Source organism: Artemia franciscana, chromosome 20, assembly GCF_032884065.1.
Source record: "Artemia franciscana chromosome 20, ASM3288406v1, whole genome shotgun sequence".
NCBI classification, from domain to species: Eukaryota; Metazoa; Arthropoda; class Branchiopoda; order Anostraca; family Artemiidae; genus Artemia; species Artemia franciscana.
In genome coordinates, this window is record NC_088882.1 from 22,502,145 (window position 1) to 22,521,804 (window position 19,660).

The following is a 19,660-nucleotide window of genomic DNA, read 5'->3' on the forward strand; positions in this document are numbered from 1 at the left end:
TTGATGTATCTCTTAGCATCAAAATTCCGATTTTTAGAGTTTCGTTTACTATTGATCCGGGTCGCTCCTTACTACAGTTCGTTACCACGAACTGTTTGACAATGGGCAAAGTTCATAACTTGTGCTCCTTACCCCAGGTTTGTCAGGGGGGCTAAGTTATCCTCAGCACATATAGTTGTTAGATATTTCGACTATTCTGAACAAAATGGCTATCTCAAAATTTTGATCAAAAGACTTTGGGGAAAATGGGTGTGGGAAGGGGGCTAGTAGCCCTCTAATATTTTTTGTCACTTAAAAAGGACTCTAGAACTTTTAATTTTCATTCAAATGAGCCCATTCCTGATATTCCATGACTATTGGTTTGATGCGGTCATCTCTAGGAGAGCAAACAAACACACATCCGTGATCTTACTTCTGGCAAAAAATACAAAATTCCACATTCTTGCAGATTCTACAATAGGGTCCTCGGATGTGCGGAATCTAATGGTGTGGTTTTCATTAAGATTCCTTGACTTTTAGGGAGTGTTTCCCCTCTTTTTTGAAAATCAGAAAATTTTCTCAGGCTTGTAACTTGTGATGAGTAACACTAAACTTAATGAATCTTATATATTTGGAATCAGAATAATAAGCCGATCTTTTTAATATGTTATTGATGTTACAATTCCGTTGTTTAGACTTTCGATTGTTATTGAGCCGCATCGCTCCTTATTTACAGTTCGTTACCACGGACTGTTTGATGGTGATTTTATTTGCTATTTTTTTATGTTCTGAAATATTTCTGAAATATATTTTTTGATATTTCGTCTCTATAACTAGGAATCTTCAGCAATAGGAATCTTCAAACCTAGAAGAAACTAACTAAAAGAGTAAAGATAGAATCTAAAATAATCTACTAAATCTATAACTAAATAAAGAAAAGAAACAAAACAATATCTATAAATTTACAATCAATATTGCCTTGATGCACCTCACGATATGTATATCAACAATTATGAATAACTCTCGTCATACAAAAGCAACTGAACAGAAATTACTCCTAGACTTATTCCTAGACTAGTTAATACGGCTATGCTTTGGAAAAAAAGTTAGGTTGCAGGTGATGAAGGCAGCTTATTTAAGAATATTGAAACGTGGTTTAGGTAAGTTGTGCCCGTACCAATTTAACAGTTTATTAAATCATTGTGGATATTTCCGGAGGGAAAGTTTAGGGCTTGAGATTATGAAGGACCAACTAAGAAGATTTGTTGAAAGGATTTTACATGACCAGGAAATACAGTTCGGGCAAGCCCAAAGTTCGCTTTCTGCTTCTCTGGGTATTTATTGTCCGTCGTAGGTTACTTGAGGAGATGTTATATTTTTTAAGTTGGTTTAAATAAAAAGGAGATTATTAATTGAAATGAGGACCGATGTTTTCCCACTAGGCCAAGGAAGAAAATTTATCGAGAGAAAAAGGTGAGTCTATATTTTTGTCCTATGTATGGAGGTTTGAAAGAGTATATATCACTTGATGTGAGGAGGTGAAGAATTGGATGGTTGGAGGATTGAAGTATTAGGTAGAGACAAGTAGAGAGTGTTTTGATTTTTACATGGTTGGTGAGAGTATGTGCGTAAGAATATTTTGTGAATGTGAGAAATTTGGTACAGTTCTTTCGTCTTGTGATGGATCATAGGGCTAAGTTTTTGTAGGATTATGCCAGGATTTTTGTAAATGTGTGTGATTGTTTTTGTTTGATACAATTTGCCATGATTTGTTGGCTTTAAGCGCAAATAAATTCTATTTTATAACAATACATCTCAGCCAAACTAGCTAAGCATGACAAAATGAGGAAGCGAAGGCAAGCGATATCAAACAAGGTAAATCACAGCAGGTGAAAAAACAAAAAAAGTAAATATTTCGACCAAGCTCTTCACTCAGCCGCTTGCAGTGCAAAAATAAAAATGAAAGTAGATAAAAGTCTATGAGACGATATGAAAAGACAAAACTCTTAAAAAAACATACTCAAAAATAAAACAGAAGAAACCCTTACTGAAATAACAGTGAAAAACTAACTAATAGTAAACACATCTTGTTTTCAGTAAAGCAGGTTTGATACCCTGACCTTCAGAGAGACAGAAGGGAGGGTTTGTGGTAGCCCTGCTCTCATTTACGATAATTTGCATTTGTTATAAGTTTGGGTTGATTATTCATTTTAATTGTTGTCTGTTTTTGGGCTCATCATTGATCCATGGAAGTATTTGTTATTTTTAACTATTTACCTTATCTTTGCGTCCCCAAACTACTTATTTTTTCTTAATTCAGACACTCCTAACCCAGTGACTTAGGGCCGTAAGTTTCAAACTGACCAGGGACAATAGTTTTTGTGGTCAAGATCCCGACCCTTAAAATTCTTTTCCCTCACAACAAAATATTTGTTTCCTTTAGCCTAGACAGCGATTCTCTAAGGTCAATGGGAAAATTCGGTTTCTTGGAACATTTTCGGACCCTTGCTTGGGAGCAATGTCTCCAGCTAGGAAGTGATTTTTAACCCTTTCCAGATTCCACTTTCAGGGGGCCCGTTGTCTCAAATTAAAATTACTTTTGTATATTAGAGCCCCCTTACCCCAGGGATTTGGAGTTTTAAGTTTAATTCGTAATGAAAAAATTTGACCCCGGGTCAGGATCAGTTAGTGGGAGAACCGTCATATTTTTTTCGATTTTTCCTTTTGAGATGGGATCCCATTAGCCTGATAACTAATGGATGAAATTTTGGAGTTAATTCAAACAAAAATAATCGTCAGTCCTTTTTAAACCATATTTTTGGGCCGAAGGACTTAGTAATTTGTATCTTTACGGCCTTGCTTTTAAACACATTCAAAATCAAATCTATAGGAAATAAACAGTTGAAATTTGAGCTTTCGATATTCTTTTTTTCCATATCTTTGACCCTCCCAAAAAACCTTACTCTTTAGGAGCAACTAGTCTTTAATAAATGTTAAAAATTTAAAAGAGATTTTTCGCTTCTTTTATTTTCCTGTAAGTACAGCAGCCCTCTAGTGGTGCCGATTCCTGAAAATATTAGAGAGGGGATTTTTAAAATCAGGTTAATTTTGTTTATTTTCGTTTTTCTTTAATTTGACTACCAAAAAAAGGTATTTTCAGTGAGAATACTATAATAAAAATTTTGAAATCCAGGGGGATAAATGCCCCTTGCCCTCATCTAATTCACACCACTGCAGCCCGCTTACCCCTTTGGCAGCCAAATAGTAGTCCTGTAGCCAGTAGAAAATTCCAGCATTTTATTGGGGTTGGGAGGGGGTCAAGAGGGGTCCATATCAAGATAGTCAAGGTGCTTGGGATATATATTTTTTTTCTCCGCATTATTGAAGGGGAGGGGCACCTATCCCCCCTTGCCACCTCCCTCCAAACGACAATTCTGCCTGTAGCCAAGCCTAGCATGTTAAAATAGATGCTAAGGAATTAGTAATTAAGCTATGTTATCACACAAGCAAAGAATTTAATACATTTTTAAATGTCCGTATTGCTCTAGAAGAAAGTAAAAGTAATCTCACTAAGGTTTGTACCCTTAACAGGATAAGGGATCGTTTGAGTTCAGTTTCAATTCCAACCTACATAAGAAGCATCGGAAGTAGTTTGTAAGTTTTTTTTTTTGCTATTCAATTTATGTTTCAGTACTGACGAGTATTACCTGGTCAGAAGAGTTTTCTACGAAAATTTTGTTAGCAAAGGCAGTGACGGTTCTGGCCTCTATGCACCCATGGAAAAAATTTGATTAGCGTCCTCCCCCCCCATGTCTCCCAAAAATTATCAGGTCATTATTAACAAAATTGTTATTAATTGACAATGTTGTTTTCTTGCAGGAGCACCACTTTCTTTCTTATTACAAGACGACATCCTGTAAAATTGTCATTAATTGACAATGTTGTCAAAAACAAAATTGTCATTAATTGACAATGTTGTTTTCTTGCAGGAGCACCACTTTCTTTCTTATTACAAGACGACATCCTGTAAAATTGTCATTAATTGACAATGTTGTCAAAAACAAAATTGTTATTAATTGGCAATGTTGTTTTCTTGCAGGAGCACCACTTTCTTTCTTATTACAAGACGACATCCTGTAAAGTACGAATGGATTTGAATGCAAAATATCATAAAAATATAAAGTTAATTAATTTTGTCTTCTTGCTTTATTTTCAAGGAACAGTGATGAAGATATGGGAAAAAAGAAAATTTTATGCTCAATTTCCTTATACTTTCTTTCAACTACACCCTCTACTTTTTTGTAATAAAAAAAAAAATCAAAAATTAGAAAATGATTATAACCGTTAGATTATTTATTTGAAATTTTGCACCCCTGACATTCCTAAGCCCAGGGCAAGTGCCCCCTCTGTCCTCTCCTTAAACCACCTCTGAGCAAATTGTAACTTGTATCATAAAAATCTCTGTCCATGCGACTAACTTGTTTAACTAATAGCTGTTCCAATGGCAATTAGATTAATTATAATTCATTAATTATTTATTAGTAGTTATCAGTCTGCTGATTGTAATTTCACCTGTTATTTTTTGGAAGAAAGTTTGTAGGTTTAGGATTTACGAGCCCTGAAGCCATGGATAGGTTTATGGTTCCACAGCTAATCCATAATCCTTTTTAAAAGCCCTGATAATCAATCTAAAACTGATCAAAGCTTGTAAATTGAAGGTGCATTTTCTTCAGCAAAGCTTTCCTCCTCAAGGCCTCCCTCTTTACGCTAAAGTTTGACTCTTTCTCTTAGCTCTACTTTTTAAAACAGTAAAAAACTTTAGCTTAAAGAGCGAGGCGTTGATGAGAAAAAGCCCCTTTCATATACGGAGTAATTTCTGTTCGTTTTAAGTTTTAATGTCTCTCCTCACTTTCATTTAAAAAAAAATTGTTTTTTTTTATTTAATCTCAAAATAGGGCTGAAAAGAAAACATGAAAAGAAACATGACTTTTAATTTTTTTATGAACATGTTCATTAGTAAAAAATATACGTAATTTACAAATTAATTTACGTAACGAGCTTCTATATTCGTATATTTTTATTGCGTATATGAGGGAGTTCACCCCTCGTTCATACCTGGTTCTTTACATTAAAGCTTAAATTCTGTCCCAATTCCTTAAGAATGACCCTTGAATCACAAAGGCCGTAGAATAAATAGTTGAAATTACTAAAAATACTTTAGTGTAAAGAGCGAGGTATTACGAGGAGGTAAACCCCTCATATGCGCAACAATTTCTGCTCGTTTTAAGTTTTAATGCTGCTCCTCACTTTCAGTAGAAAAAAACTTCTCATATTTATTTTTTCAATGTTTTTTTAAATAATGCAAAAAAGTCCGGCGCCACCTTCATTGAAAGTCTCTTCCCCTATGAGAAGTTTTTCCATGGAAAAATCTTCCCATGTAACTCCCCCCCCCACCTTAACTGTCCCTCCCAAACCAAAAAAAATCCCCCTGAAAACGTCCGTACACTTCCCAGTAACCATTACTATATGTAAACACAGGTCAAACTTTGTAACTTGGAACCCCTCCCACGGGGACTGTGGGATAGTAAGTCGTCCCCAAAGAGATAGTTATTAGGTTTTTCGACTATGGTGAATAAAATGGCTATCTCAGTATTTTGATCCAGTGATTTTGGAGAAAAATGTGCGTGGGAGGGGGCCTAGGGGCCCTCCATTTTTTTGGTCACTTAAAAAGGACACTAGAGCTTTCAATTTCCGTTAAAATGAGCTTTCCCAAGACATTCTAGGACCACTGGGTCGATACGATCACCCCTAGGAAAAAAACAACAAAATAACAAAAAAACAAATAAACACGCATCCGTTATTTGTCTTCTGGCAAAAAATGCGAAATTCGACGTTTGTATAGATAGGAGCTTGAAACTTGTACAATAAGGTTCTCTAAAACGCTGAATTTGATGGTGTGATTTTCGTTAAGATTGTATGACTTTTAGGGGGTGTTTTCCCCTATTTTCTAAAATGAGGCAAATCGTAACTTTTGATAGGTAAGACTAATCTTGATGAAAGTTATATATATTAAAAATCAGCATTAAAATGCAAGTTTTTTGATGTAACTATTGGTATCCAAATTTTGGTATAAAAAAAATCAAATTGGTATCAAAAAGAGTTTCGGTTACTATTGAGCCGGGTCGCTCCTTACCTGAATACGCTCCTTCAACTGAAAGTAAGGAGCGACATTAAAACTTAAAACGAACAGAAATTAATCCATATATGAAATGGGTTTTCCCCTCCGCAATCCCTCACTCTTTACGCTAAAGTTTTTAATTGTTTTAAAAATTAGAATTGTGGCAAAGAGTCAAACTTTAACGTAAAGAGCGAGGGATTGCGAAGGGGATAACCCATTTCATATACGGAGTAATTTCTGTTCGTTTTAAATTTTAATGTCGCTCCTGACTTTCAGTTAAAAAAAAAAAGTTTATGTATTTGATTTCTGAACGTTTTTGAATTAATGCATGTTTGATTTTGGCTCTCCGCACATAAATTATTAAAATGACATTTACATACTAATTCTTTTTTTGGCTAAATGGCTTTCTCTTAATTTTGATCAGACGATTTTGAGAAATAAGGGGTGGGGAAGGAGGCGTAGTTGCCCTCCTATTTTTCGGTTACTTAAAAAGGCAACTAGAACTTTTAATTTTCAACGAACGTTTTTATTAGTAAAAAATATACGTAACTTAAGAATTAACTTACGTAACAAACTTTTATATTCTTATATTTTTCTTATGTATATAAGGGGGGTTTGTCCCCTCGTTAATACCTCGCTCTTTATATTAAATCTTAAGTTTTGTCCCAATTCCTTAAGAATGACCCCTGAATCAGAAAGGCCGTAGAATAAGTAGTTGAAATTACTAAAAATACTTTAGCATAAAGAGCGATGTATTTATCTCCTCCTAAATACCTCGCTGTTTATGCTAAAGTATTTTTTAGAACCCCTCATATGCTTAATGTTTCAAGTTTTGTTCGTTTCAAGTTTTAATGCTACTCCTTACTTTCAATTGAGAAAACTTTTTCATGTTTATTTTTTCATTGTTTTTTTTTTGTAGTAATGCTAGAAAATCCTGCAACCTTTTCACTGAGTTTCTCTTCCCCCATGACATATTCCTCCAAGGAAAGATCCCCCCATCTTTCATAGCCCCCTCCCCTCAACCCAACCCCCAAACCAAAAGAATCCCCCTGAAAACGTCTCTACACTTCACAATAACCATTACTGTATGTAAACACTGGTCAAAGTTTGTAACTTGCAGCCCCTCCCCCAGGGACTGTGGGGGAGTAAGTCATCCCCAAAGACATAGCTATTATGGTTTTCGGGAAACAAAATGAGCGTGGGAGGGGGCCTAGGTGCCCTCCAATTTTTGGTCACTTAAAAAGGGCACTAGAACTTTTCATTCCATTAGAATGAGCCCTATTGCGACATTCTACGACCACTTGGTCGATACAATGACCCCTGGGAAAAAGAAAAAAAATAAACACGCACTCGTGATCTGTCTTCTGGTAAAAAATACCAAATTCCACATATTTGTAGATAGGAGCTTGGAATTTTCGCTATAGGGTTCTCTGATACGCTGAATATGATGGTGTGATTTTCGTTAAGATTCTATGACTTTTAGAGGATGTTTCCCCTAATTTCCAAAATAAGGTATATTTTCTCTGGCTCTTAACTTTTGATGACAAAGACTAAATTTGATGAAACTTATATATTTAAAATCAGCAAATGTATCTTTTAGCATCGAAATTCCGGTTTTTAGAGTTTCGTTTACTATTGAACCGGGTCACTCCTTACTACAGTTCGTTACCACGAACTGTTTAATGTTTAAGGCCAGTGGTTACGATACAGGAAAAATAATTTTAAATGTCACGTTGTGCCCAAAACGGGGTATCTGAAAAGTCCCACTAAGGTTAACCGACATAACACAAAAATTATTAATCAGTGTTACCCTTTGTGTAGTTCTCCTAGCCTGGACAAATTTCCAGGAACCACAACATCATACCTGAAAAGGTAACTTTATTTCTAGGCTGGGGGCACGAGCAAAGACCTTTCAGAACGATTTTCAATGTCGATCTACGTTTTGATTTTGAAATTTTAATCGAAACATCAATATTTAGAAACCTAATAAATTAAGTCCGGCAAATGCAGTAGAATAGGTGATTGTCCATCAACTTTAGGACACTTAACATAATCAAATTGGTGAGACATTTCTATGCTTGTGGTACTCGTAGCAATTTATTCTACTATGGTCAAGTGTTAAGATGGTCCTACCCCGGTCTAAATAAATTAGTTGTACCGGGCCATATTTAATATTCGTTGAATATTTTCTGTAGACAATTTTTAGTAGGTAGTTTTAGACCCAAATGTCCCAATTTTTCTCCATTTTAACACTTAAGATAACCTGTTTCTCAGCTTCTCCAATTGGGGCACTATCCTTCTCCTTCACCCAACTTTTAGGGTGTTATTGTATGGTCATTCATGGGTAGTATGGTAGATACCTCTTTAAAGATAGTTTTTTTTCATCACGTATCCTCATTTCATAGTTTATTTGACTAGATTCTTGTTTATAAGCGGCATTTACGCGTTAACTCGATCTTAGCAAGCACAAAAGACGAACATACTCTTAGTATTCATTCAGGGGACGAGAGAACCTTTACGTGAAGATACATCTTTGACAAAACGCCAAACAGAGGCAAATTAAATGAAAAATATGGAAAATTACCATAAAATATTCACGATTCGTCTGAAAATTTACGGGGCCTATCCCACACAAAAGGGCAAGTAGTTTTGCTATAACGAGTACAGGTTTTTTTTTTTAGTCTGAGGCTGTAATGATTATAGCCTAAGTCTAGCGACCTCCTTACATATCATGTTTCATGCTTAGGTCATGACATTTATATGAATATATTTTTATTTGGGTTGAATGAAACTGGTCGGTCATATGAAACGCGCTTGAGTAAAGTAAATCGGACGCATTTTATAGTACGAACCGAATTTTCATGAATCAAAAAGTGGCAACTATACTTCTCTCTTTTCTTATGACATGCGCCTGGGTAAAGTAAATCGGAAAACTAATGTTCCCAAATGAATCAATTGCTATGGTATTTCTTAGAGGGAACTTGCGGTCATTCATCTCCCACCCACAAGGGACCCCAATAATCCTCCCCCGACTTTTTCAGGTCATGACAATTACACGAATAAACTTTTTATTTGGGTTGAAGGAAACTGGTATTATGACACGCGCTTGAGTAAAATAAATGGGACGCATTTATAATACGAACAGAATTTTAATGAATCAAAAAGTGACAAAACTGTTACTCCTTTTTTTCTTATGACACGCGCTTGGGTAAAGTAAACCAGCGAATTTATGTCACCAATGAATCAATTGCTATGTCCTTTTTTAAGAGGAAACACATGGTTAAACATACCCCAAACTCCATTGGGCCCCAAATTCTCCTTCCCCAATAATTCAGCCCCCCTTTTTGGACTAAGATTTTTGAACTTAGGGGGATTTGGAATATTTGGGGGACTTGGAATATTTGGGACTTAGAATTGCTTTTGGACTCAGTATTTTGAGAGAGAGAAACAAGCAAACACCCGCTAAGACACATAAGCAGAGAGAGAGAGACAAGCGAACATCCGCTCTGACATACAGGTACAGAGAGAGAGAGAGAGAGAGAGAGAGAGAGAGAGAGAGAGAGGGAGAGAGAGAGAGAGAGGGAGAGGGTTAGAGAGAAAAAACACAAACAAACACACAGAGTCAGATATACAAACACATACGCACAGACAGAGTAACAAGAAAACTTCCAATCAGACATACAGACACAGGAAGACAAGCAGAACGCTTATCAGACACAAAGGCAAAGAGAGAGAAACAAGCAAACGTCCGCTAAGACGCATAAGCATAGAGAGAGAGACAAGCGAGCACCCGCTCAGACACAAAGAATCAGCCAGACAATCACAGAAAGACAGACATTGGGACAAGCAAATGTCTCTCTCTCTCTATCTCTCTCTGTCTCTATCTGTCTCTCTCTTTCTTTCTCTCTATCTGTCTCTGTCTGTGTATATGAGCAGATGTACGTTTGTCCCCGTGTTTGTCTTTGTGTGTTTGTGTGTCTGATTCTGTTTGTCTGTGTGTCTAAGCGAATGTTCGCTTGTCTCTCTCATTCCCTCTGTGCCTATTTGTCTGAGCTGGTGTTTGCTTGTCTCTGTCTGTTTGTATGTCTGAATGGATATTTGCTTGTTTCTGTGTCTGTCCGTGCTTGTTTGTATGTCTGACTCTGTGTATTTGTTCTCTCTCTCTCTCTCTCTCTCTCTCTCTCTCTCTCTCTCTCTCTCTCTCTCTCTCTCTCTCTCTCTCTCTCTCTCTCTCTCTGGGCCTTTGTGTCTGAGTGGCTGTTTGATTTCTAGTCTCCGTCTGTGCATATGTGTCTGAGCGGTTGTTTGCGCATCCCCGTATCTGTCTTTGTGTGCTTGTGTGTCTGACTCGTGTGTTTTTATGTAATTTTTTGTATATCTAGCTCTCTATGTCTGTTTGTCAGAGCAATTATTTGCTTTTCTGTGTTTTTTTTGTGGGTTTGTGTGTCTGACTGCGTGTTTTTACGAATTTTGTCTTTGACTCTGTCTTTTTTTCTTTCTCTCTCTCTCACTTTCTCTCTCTGCCTTTCTCTGGCTCTCTCTCTCTCCGTACCTGTGTGTCTGAGTGGATGTCTACTTGCCGGTGTAGATTCTGGAAAAAATCCAACTCATCTATCTCAGGTTTTGGTAAAAGTCCTGTTAAACCATCTTTGATTCTAAAATAGCCCCTATGAGCCCGTTATTAGTAATTATGTGTCTGAAAATTCCTTTTCTTAAATCTCTGAATTTTTAATAAACATTTGAAACGTTTGGCTATCTAGGATACGCAAAAAGTAATAAAAACATAACAAAGTAATGCATACAATATTTTTATTGAAATAAATGCATGTTGAATATCATCATAAAAATAAAAATTAATGCTTTGAATTCATTCAGTAAAATATTTCATTATCTTTTCTATTGACAAGACACTTTTTCCATTTTAGGGTTATACACGGGTTTTAACATAGTTTTAGCAATAATCGCATCTTATATTTAATCATTGGTATTACTGGGTTCATTGTCTGTATTTGTTGGTATGCGATCAAGGGTAGTAATAATTTCACATGCGCTTTGTTTCCTCATCAATTCATCTTTATAACCCGTTGTTATATTGATTGCCTATGCTATTTTTTATTTTGCCATCAATTTAACTGTAATTTAACATATTATTTTATATAGTTTGCAGTTTTTGCACATAGACAAGATGTGCATTATGACATTAGTGCAGCAGCAGGCCTTTCTTTTTCCCTTTTCTTTCAGTTGAATGCTAATAGGCTACCAGAAAGATGGCGATAGGATCTTTCAACGGGTAATGTATTACCATAAAAGTAGCAAGAAGTTGACCCTCATCGTCAACTATTTATTTCAGGCTTGCATTATCTTTGAGCACTAACTTCTCTGGAAATGCAACTCTCGCATATCCACCGTCATAAAAAGTTAAATTTTTCGATGCTCCAAAGGAATTTAGTCCCTCACTGTCATGAAAACGCAAGTATACTTTTCAAACAAGATCTCCATTATTGCCTGTCCCATATTTCAAATATTTGTCGTTGTCAGCATTCAAAGCAACGATAACTTTATCATGTACACATGATCTATTGAAATATTTCATCTTTCCTTTAAAAAAAATAAGATCCAAATGTGTATAATTCCAATTAACAAAAATACTGATATAGAACATATAAAAAAAGATATAAAGTCAAACATTTAAAGTCGATGACCAACCGCAGAATACCACAGGGGTAGCCACACAAAGAGAATCTTAAAAATAATGTTCACCACCCCAAAAAACTTTGTTTGGTCCAAAAAGTCCAAAAAATTTCAAGTCCAAATATCCAAGTCCAAAAATGTGGAAGCTCAAAAAAGGGGGAGCTGGGGAGAGGTATTGGAGGCGCCTCAGAGGTTGGGACTTGTATTACCATAAGTTCCCTCTAAAAATGCCATAGCAATTTATTCATTGGTTTACTTTACCCAAGCACATGTCATAAGACAAAAAAGGGGTAGAAGATTTGACACTTTTTGATTCATTAAACATCGGTTCGTGTTATAAAACGCGTCCGATTTACTTTACTCAAGCGCGTGTCATAAGACTAGTTTCATTCAACTCAAATAGAATATTTATTCATATAATTTTCATGACCTGAAAAATTTGGGGAGGGGTATTAGGGTCCCTAGGAGGGGGGACATGGTTGACCACAAGTTCCATATACAAAATGCCATAGCAAGTGATTCATTGAGGAACATAAGTTCGCTGGCTTACTTTAACCAGGCACCTGTCGTACGAAAAAAAGGGGTAGAAGATTTGTCACTTTTTGATTCATTAAAAATCGGTTTGTAATGTAAAATACATCCTATTTACTTTACTCCAGCACGTTCTAAGACCAGTTTCATTCAACCCAAGAAACAAATTTATTCATATAGTTGTCATGAACTGAATATGTAATGTGCTCATGTAGAGAGGTCATTGGGTTTAAGCTATAATCGTTTGAGCCTCAGGCTTTAAACCCAGTACCTGTTATACCAACACTACTAGGGCAAGAGTATTGTCGAGATTTTGTGACACCTCCTTCTCAAGAGAGAGCTATCTTTATCACAGACTCCTAGTCCTCTTTTACTCCTCAGCATTACCATATTTGTCATTAGGCTTTTCGTTGGGATTTCGGTCCTTGTGTTTTGATTTTGATCACCAGTACAGGATGATCACTAAACAGTCAATGCTGTGTTTTCCTACTTGATCCACTTTTGAAATTGAGTAAATTAAATAAATAAAAAAAAATTAAATTTGAATACATACCAAGGTGTATTTTGTCGAGAATTTGCGACCAATTATTTTGTCGAGAGAACAATTTGCGGGCCTTTTTTTCCTAGTTAATCCAAGTTTTTCTTTAGGTTTAATATGAGTGTTTTACCACGGCCAGCCCTTTTTCAACCTGTCAATTTGGGGTTTACATTCTCTACTCCGTTCAACCTAGCAAATGTACTTTCACAAGATATAGCTGGACCAGTTGCAATCGCTTTGACTGCCCTTTTTGGCATAATTGTACTTTCTGGGGCAATAATTTTGCCTATTGCTTCTTGGTATGGCTTTAACCTTGAAAGAATTGCCAAAAGAAGAAAAAAGAGGAATGCGTTCGTAAATGAAGAGTTAAGGTAAAAATTTTATATTTGCGTAAAAATTAGAATATACTAAATAAGAATAATTGGTAAATTTTCACTCTTTTTGTGCTTGGGTAGATTTAGTGCTTGGATAAATTTTTAACTCAATCGTTTCTGATCTGTTATCTGTTTTCAAATTGGTTCAATAGTTACTCAACATAATCGATATTTCATTGTATATATACAATTCAGTGTATATATTTCCGCATCAACGTTAATGCTATATTTAGATTTGGGATGATATTCCGATTCTAAAGGTATGTCTACTTCTCAGCTTATCTCATTAGTGAGTTAATCAGATAATATGCCAAATAGTCTTTATACATACAATCGACTTCTTAGCTTTCTTCAATTTTGATATCCAGATTTTTCTCTAAAAACAATTAGTAGAGTAAACAGCTACATAAAGGTTATTTTTATCTTTTCAAAGCATCAATGTCTCAAATATTTATTTTTTGCAGCATCTACTGGGGAAATATTTGTGATTGCAAAATAAGGCATATTTTGATTTCTGTTCGAATGTGCCCTCTCTCGATCTGTTAGGACCATTAGTTCGATAAAATTACCCCTAGAAAAAATAATAAAAAAAAACGCATGCGTGATCTTTCTTCTGGAAAAAAAAATGATAAATTCCAAGCATCTTATTTATTTAGAAGTACGATAATCAATTTATTTGAAGTATCTGTTGATATCAAAATTCTGTTCCTTAGAGTTTTGTTTACTATTGAGCCAAGTCGCTCCCTACTGACAATTTAGTATCACGAACCGTTTGAAAATAAGAATTTTGATAACTATTGCTCACTGTCCTCTTTGGATGGTTTGTTTTTTAAAAAATGAATTATTAATTGTCAATCAGGCACACATGAGATTTTTGCAGTTTTCCCTCCGATATCTTTTATTTTCCGTATAATCCCCATTTTAAAGTATCTTACTCCTAAATCCCACCACCTCCAGGTTAAAATCTTGCGTATATTCCTTGTTGTGATTCCGAAAATTTTTATCTGTACCAAAGCAACTTCAAAACTTGATGAAGATACATCGTAACCGTAAAAGGTCAAGTCAGTATTACCTCTAAACTGAATTAATTCATCATCCTAACTTCGTCTATGGATTGAGAACATGGAGCTTTCTTAAGTAAGCCAAGGACGGCAATAAGGGGTATTTACAATATATTTGTATTTGTCATCGTTCAATGTTAAGATAACATAGAATGAAGACATACTTTCTTGAAGTATTTCATCTTTGGTGTTTTAGAATATGATGTAAGTGTTTATCCTTTCAGTGCACAAATCACACTGATTGAAAAAATACAATAAATTAACTACTATCGGTGAAGTAGCTTTGAGAAACAATGAACTAGACGATTCACTACCCGGCAAGAGGATTGACAAACTCTTGCATAAGCCCGAGAATGGAAAAAGCAGTGTAAACAGACAGTTGACAAAAGCAATAAAAAGGATACCTGGCTCAAAGGATCCATAAAGCTTTTCGGAATCAAAACAAGGGTCATTAACCCTCAAAACCCGTTTAGGAATTAGACATTTAACTTTGTAAGAAATACCTACGTCATCCTCTACAAAAACCTACGTAATTGACAAGGCCGTTTGAGTTTATAAAAGTAAGCATTAGACCATCATCATGGAGACTGCTCTTAGGTTTTTTTTTTTACCTGGCTCACAAGATTTTCTATTCCTTTACTCCATTGCTACTCATGCGTCAATATGGAGATTGTATTTCTTTTGAATGGTGGGAGTTTCAACTTCAGAAAGTACTTGCTGATTGAAAAATCAGGACGCTTTCCCTGTAGCAAGTGTAGTCTTGTCCTTGTTATTTTCTTCCCATAGTCAATGAGACTCTGCATTCAAATCATAAATTTTATATTTTTGGCTTTTTTTTTACTGAAGTAACTACACTCAGCACAAACCTCATAGTAATCGTAGTCTCTGAAAATGTCAAATAGAAATCCTTTGGTTCGTGATCACCACATCTAATTGTTTTAAACGGAGTAAAAGAAACTCTGCTCTCTTGAAAATAAAACCACGGAATCAAATGGGGAGGAAAAACACTCCTGGACTTAGATTATGCTGATGATTTAAGCATATTAGATGAAAGTGTGAGCAAAATGAATGAAGTTTTAGAGGTTTTGCGAGTTCGGGGTGCTGAAATAGGGTCGAAAATTAATGTTAAGAAAACTAAGTCACTTAGGCTAGGAATAAATGAAGATGAACAGGTGACATTAGGTAACGAAAAGATTGATCAGGTTGGGAGCTTAAGTTACCTTTGTAGTATTATTAGTAAAGATGGTGGGAGCAGTGAAGATGTTAAAAGTAGAGTAGCTAAGGCTCAGGGTGTTTTTTCACAGTTAAAAAAAGTTTGGAAGAATAGAAAGATAAGTCTGCAAACCAAGATTAGAATATTGGAAGCTACAGTGATGACAGTGGTCAAATACGGTTTTGAAGCATGGGTGCTCCGAAAAGCAGATGAAAATTTACTAGATGTTTTCCGGAGAAATTGCCTACGGATTGTTCTGGGTACCCGGCTGACTGACCATATTTCAAACAGTAGGCTGTACGACAAATGTGGTTCAATCCCACTTTCTAGGGCTATAATGAAATAAAGGTTGAGATGGCTAGGCCACGTTCTAGGGATGAAGGATGACACATTACCTAAGATTGTCCTTTTTGGCCAACCGTCTGGGGCTACACGGAAAGCAGGTCGTCCTTGTCTGGGTTGGGAAGGTGTCATAAATAAAGGTTTAAAGGAAATGGGAACTTCCTGGGAGGGTGTAAAGAGGGAGGCTTTAAATAGATTAGGTTGGAGGAGGAGCGTTCGTAGCTGTGTTGGCCTCAGGCGGCTTGATGCTGCAGTGAGTTATTAGTAGTAGTAGTAGCAGTTCGGTTTCATTAATATCCAATTGTGTAAAATTACTCGTTTTGTAAATACTATCTAAAACTTTAGTCAAAACTTTTTTTATATTTGTACTGTACAATCAATGTGTCTCCTTTCAAGCTTTATATGGAACTTCAAAACTATCTTAAAAAGATATGCTCTAAAAGTCGTCATGTGCCCCGAAGTTACCGTGGCAATTAAAAAACAAAAGTTATTCTAACAATTTGGCTGGGTGAAAGACAGAGTAATGATATAATTCTAAGCTTTCAATACAGATTCCCTTTCCCTCCTTTTCTTGCTCTCTATCTCAGTTTCACTCTCCATCTTAATTACAAATTCTTCATATTGTTATTTCTACTTTACCTCATGTTTTGACCACCTTTTAAGCAAGGGTAGCTACCTTTAATGTATTGTAGACACTTGCAGGTACTTCCATAGCAAAAAACGAAAATTGAAATGAGATTAAAAAATAAATTCGGAGACTGAATTTATTGATAAACATAATGAACAAGTCTCAAGATGCATGATTTTAATATTCTGTAGGGTTTTCGCTGGGTAAGTTCAACTTAACATTACTCTCCGTATACATAGTCTGATTATTGTTGTACCGTATATGTCTTTTTAGCCTCAACGAAATATTTGACCACTTTGACATTGCTGAGTCTTTGTACCTAATGGAAAACCAAGATGAAATTTGCTACAAAAAAGCTATTTGTGAGGCTCATAGATTTCTAGTGGACGCGCCGAAGCAAGTAAAAATAATTTATGCATTTTTCAGGTTGGTAATGCTATTTTAAACAAAAAATTGGATAGTTTTGAGTCTATGACTAATCCTTTCTATATTGCATATTTTACTTCCAAATTACTATATTTGCAAGACTAGGTTCTCATGTTTAACCCCAGATGAAAATTTCGATAGAGACCTAGCGCCAATAAGCTTAGCTGAAATTCTATTCATACTGTCTACTTGAATGAAGCTGCTATAATACAAGTGTTGTTAGTTTTTGGAGCCACTTCCTTTTTTTAATTTAACCAAGCATTTCTATTGTGTCTGTGGGATGAACAGTTCTAATAACAGCAAAAATCATGGCCAAGCATTGAGAAAATAATTATTTCGAATTTTCTGTGTTTTTCGTTCTCAAGATAAGGTTTTGTTGTGCTGTGGCTGCAAGAACCCATGCTATGAAAAGTTAAAAAGGGATATTGTATTAATATCTATACAAAATAGAGTGCAACTGGAGATCTGGGGGAGGCAATTTTGTCGTCTTTTCGTTTTTTGAATGAAAATACTGAATAAAAATCTATTTTCAAGAAATACCCCAAAAAATGTATTCTAAGTCTAGAGAGGGGGGAGAGTCTCAGCGGGCCCGTGTTCCTTGCCTCCATCCAGTTAACTCCCACTGAATATAGCTATAAGTGCCATAAACATATGGCTCTGTGTATGTTTGTCTTTATAGTAGGGATACCAACATTCACACTTTTTCACTGTTTCACCTTAAACTGTTGCGGAGAAACTTCTCAACAATAAAATTCATTTTGGGGATGATTTAACTCGTGTCAGGTTGACTGATAAGTTTCTTTTCTATTTGAACTTACTTAGCCATTTGCTCTTAGGTTTTGTCGAAAGTCTATACAAAATAAACCCCTGGAAGATTTTACCATTTAATATTCGTCAAAGAAGCTTCAGAATTCTGGAACTTCGATTTAATAAATAAACCAACATTAAATTTTGTATTAGTGCCAGTATTTTCTCATGGAGTCATTAGTTCATCGAAGTATTTCTTTAAATATTTCAAGTTAATTAATAAATTATTTTTGTTTTATATCTCGGCTTCAGGGCAAATGTAATTGTTTGATTACCATTTGAAAAATTCAGCACCCCTTTAAGAAAAGCCAAAATTGAAACACAGTTCATGCACACTGACAGTCTTTTATAAGAAAAACCCTCCCTTATTTCTGTGAAGCACTCTCTCTTTGTGCCACCAGTTGTCAAGACAACCTAACAAACACGTTGTCATACAGTTCGGGATACTTATAGAGAGGTTTTCCCAGTAGCGCACGTCCACCTGGAACCAATTAGTCGATGTATGTAAACCTATAAATCTATCTGGGGATTACTTAAAGTAAAGACTGAACAGATGTAGGATTCCTAGAGATTAAACTGGTTAAAAGACTAGGGGTAAATCTGATATTTAATGTGACTGTAAGTTTAATGTTTAGTTTTAAAGGGAAAAACAGTTTGATGTGTCTGACCATTTGGGCAATCAGTAAATTTTAATTTGCATCAGTTATTTGTATGATATTAAAAAAGGTCCTAATCCCGACGGGAAAAGTTACTTTTCTAATAAATTATTTCTTTAAAAAATCTGAAATTTAAAATCGAAAAAGCAAATAATATTACTGAAATAAAGACTATTTTTAAAACGGTAAATGCTAAACCGCATAGGCATTCCAAAAAAAAATACAGGTATTGAATCAAGATTGAGGGAGTCGTGACATTAAGTAGGGGTTCCAAAATTTTTGAGTCGTGACCTTAAAGACCGAAACGGGACCTGTTTTGCTTTTTGTTGGAGGGGGGCAATGAATTGTGCTTGACTAAGTAAGTTTTGTCTGGAAAATTGGTTTTGTGATGATGGAAGTTGAGGCCTAAAATGTATTGTGATTGCGCTTTTCTTATAGCTACTTTCAATCAACTTGATTAAGACACATAAGATCATAGACCCAAACCCAATGCCAAACAACTTCTAGTGGCAGCTAGTGTTTTCAAGCAAAAGTTTTGTGGTTTTTCAGCATCTAAGATTATAGCCCTAACTTAAATGATTGTAATATTTTCTAAGCTTTCTTTCCTTTCGCCTTTCTGACATTTTTAGTTATTCTCACTTTTTTTTTAGTCGGAGGATAAGAATAGACGATTATGAGAAGCCCATAAAACTTGGCATCCGAAAAGAAAACTGTCGGTCCCACTATCCAGAGTGCAGCACTTCAATTGCAAAACTCGTGTCAAATATGTCACCAATTAAGAAATTTTTGTCAGTACTAAGGAATAACTCAATACAAAACCCGTTTTACTTTTGAGATGTCTAGGTTTTTTTTTTTCTAATATGAAAGCACAGGCAAATTATTTCTGTCAGCACATGTAAATCTGTTACCATTTTTATTGCTATTGGATTCAATGATAATGAAGCAAACTATATATTGCTTTCATGCAACAATATCATAATTGCTGGAATAACCGCAACCTAGTAAAGAATAAGCCATAGCCAATAATAACCAAAAGTTTAAAGATGGGGTAAAAAAAACAACTGTCTCGTGACAAAAAAAAAATGCCTTTTGACACTGATTCAGTAATGACAGCTATTATTTCGATTAATTTTTGCTGATTTAATCTTAACGTGAGATAATTAACCAGCTTAATAATTTAAAATGATGTTAATCAATCCAATTCCTTTATCGATATCAGCATGGTCTATTACCCTT

At 35.4% G+C, this 19,660-nt stretch overlaps 1 protein-coding gene across 1 annotated transcript; it reads left to right on the forward strand.

Annotated features, from left to right (window-relative positions):
• The first annotated feature begins 3,599 nt into the window (after positions 1-3,599).
• On the forward strand, positions 3,600-19,258 carry LOC136040023 (uncharacterized). Its single transcript, XM_065724089.1, has 4 exons — positions 3,600-3,633; positions 13,028-13,288; positions 16,809-16,961; positions 19,075-19,258. The coding sequence occupies exons 2-4, from the start codon at positions 13,035-13,037 to the stop codon at positions 19,256-19,258; spliced, it is 591 nt and encodes a 196-aa protein (XP_065580161.1). The 5' UTR covers positions 3,600-3,633; positions 13,028-13,034.
• Positions 19,259-19,660: the final 402 nt, after the last annotated feature.

What these genes read in the sequence shown, in the direction of transcription:
- LOC136040023 (XM_065724089.1), top strand. Translation starts at nt 13,035, where the DNA reads ATGAGTGTTTTACCACGGCCAGCCCTTTTTCAACCTGTCAATTTGGGG. An exon ending in TTCGTAAATGAAGAGTTAAG is followed by an intron (nt 13,289 to 16,808) that starts GTAAAAATTTTA and finishes ATGTCTTTTTAG; the next exon opens with CCTCAACGAAATATTTGACC. An exon ending in ATAATTTATGCATTTTTCAG is followed by an intron (nt 16,962 to 19,074) that starts GTTGGTAATGCT and finishes CTTTTTTTTTAG; the next exon opens with TCGGAGGATAAGAATAGACG.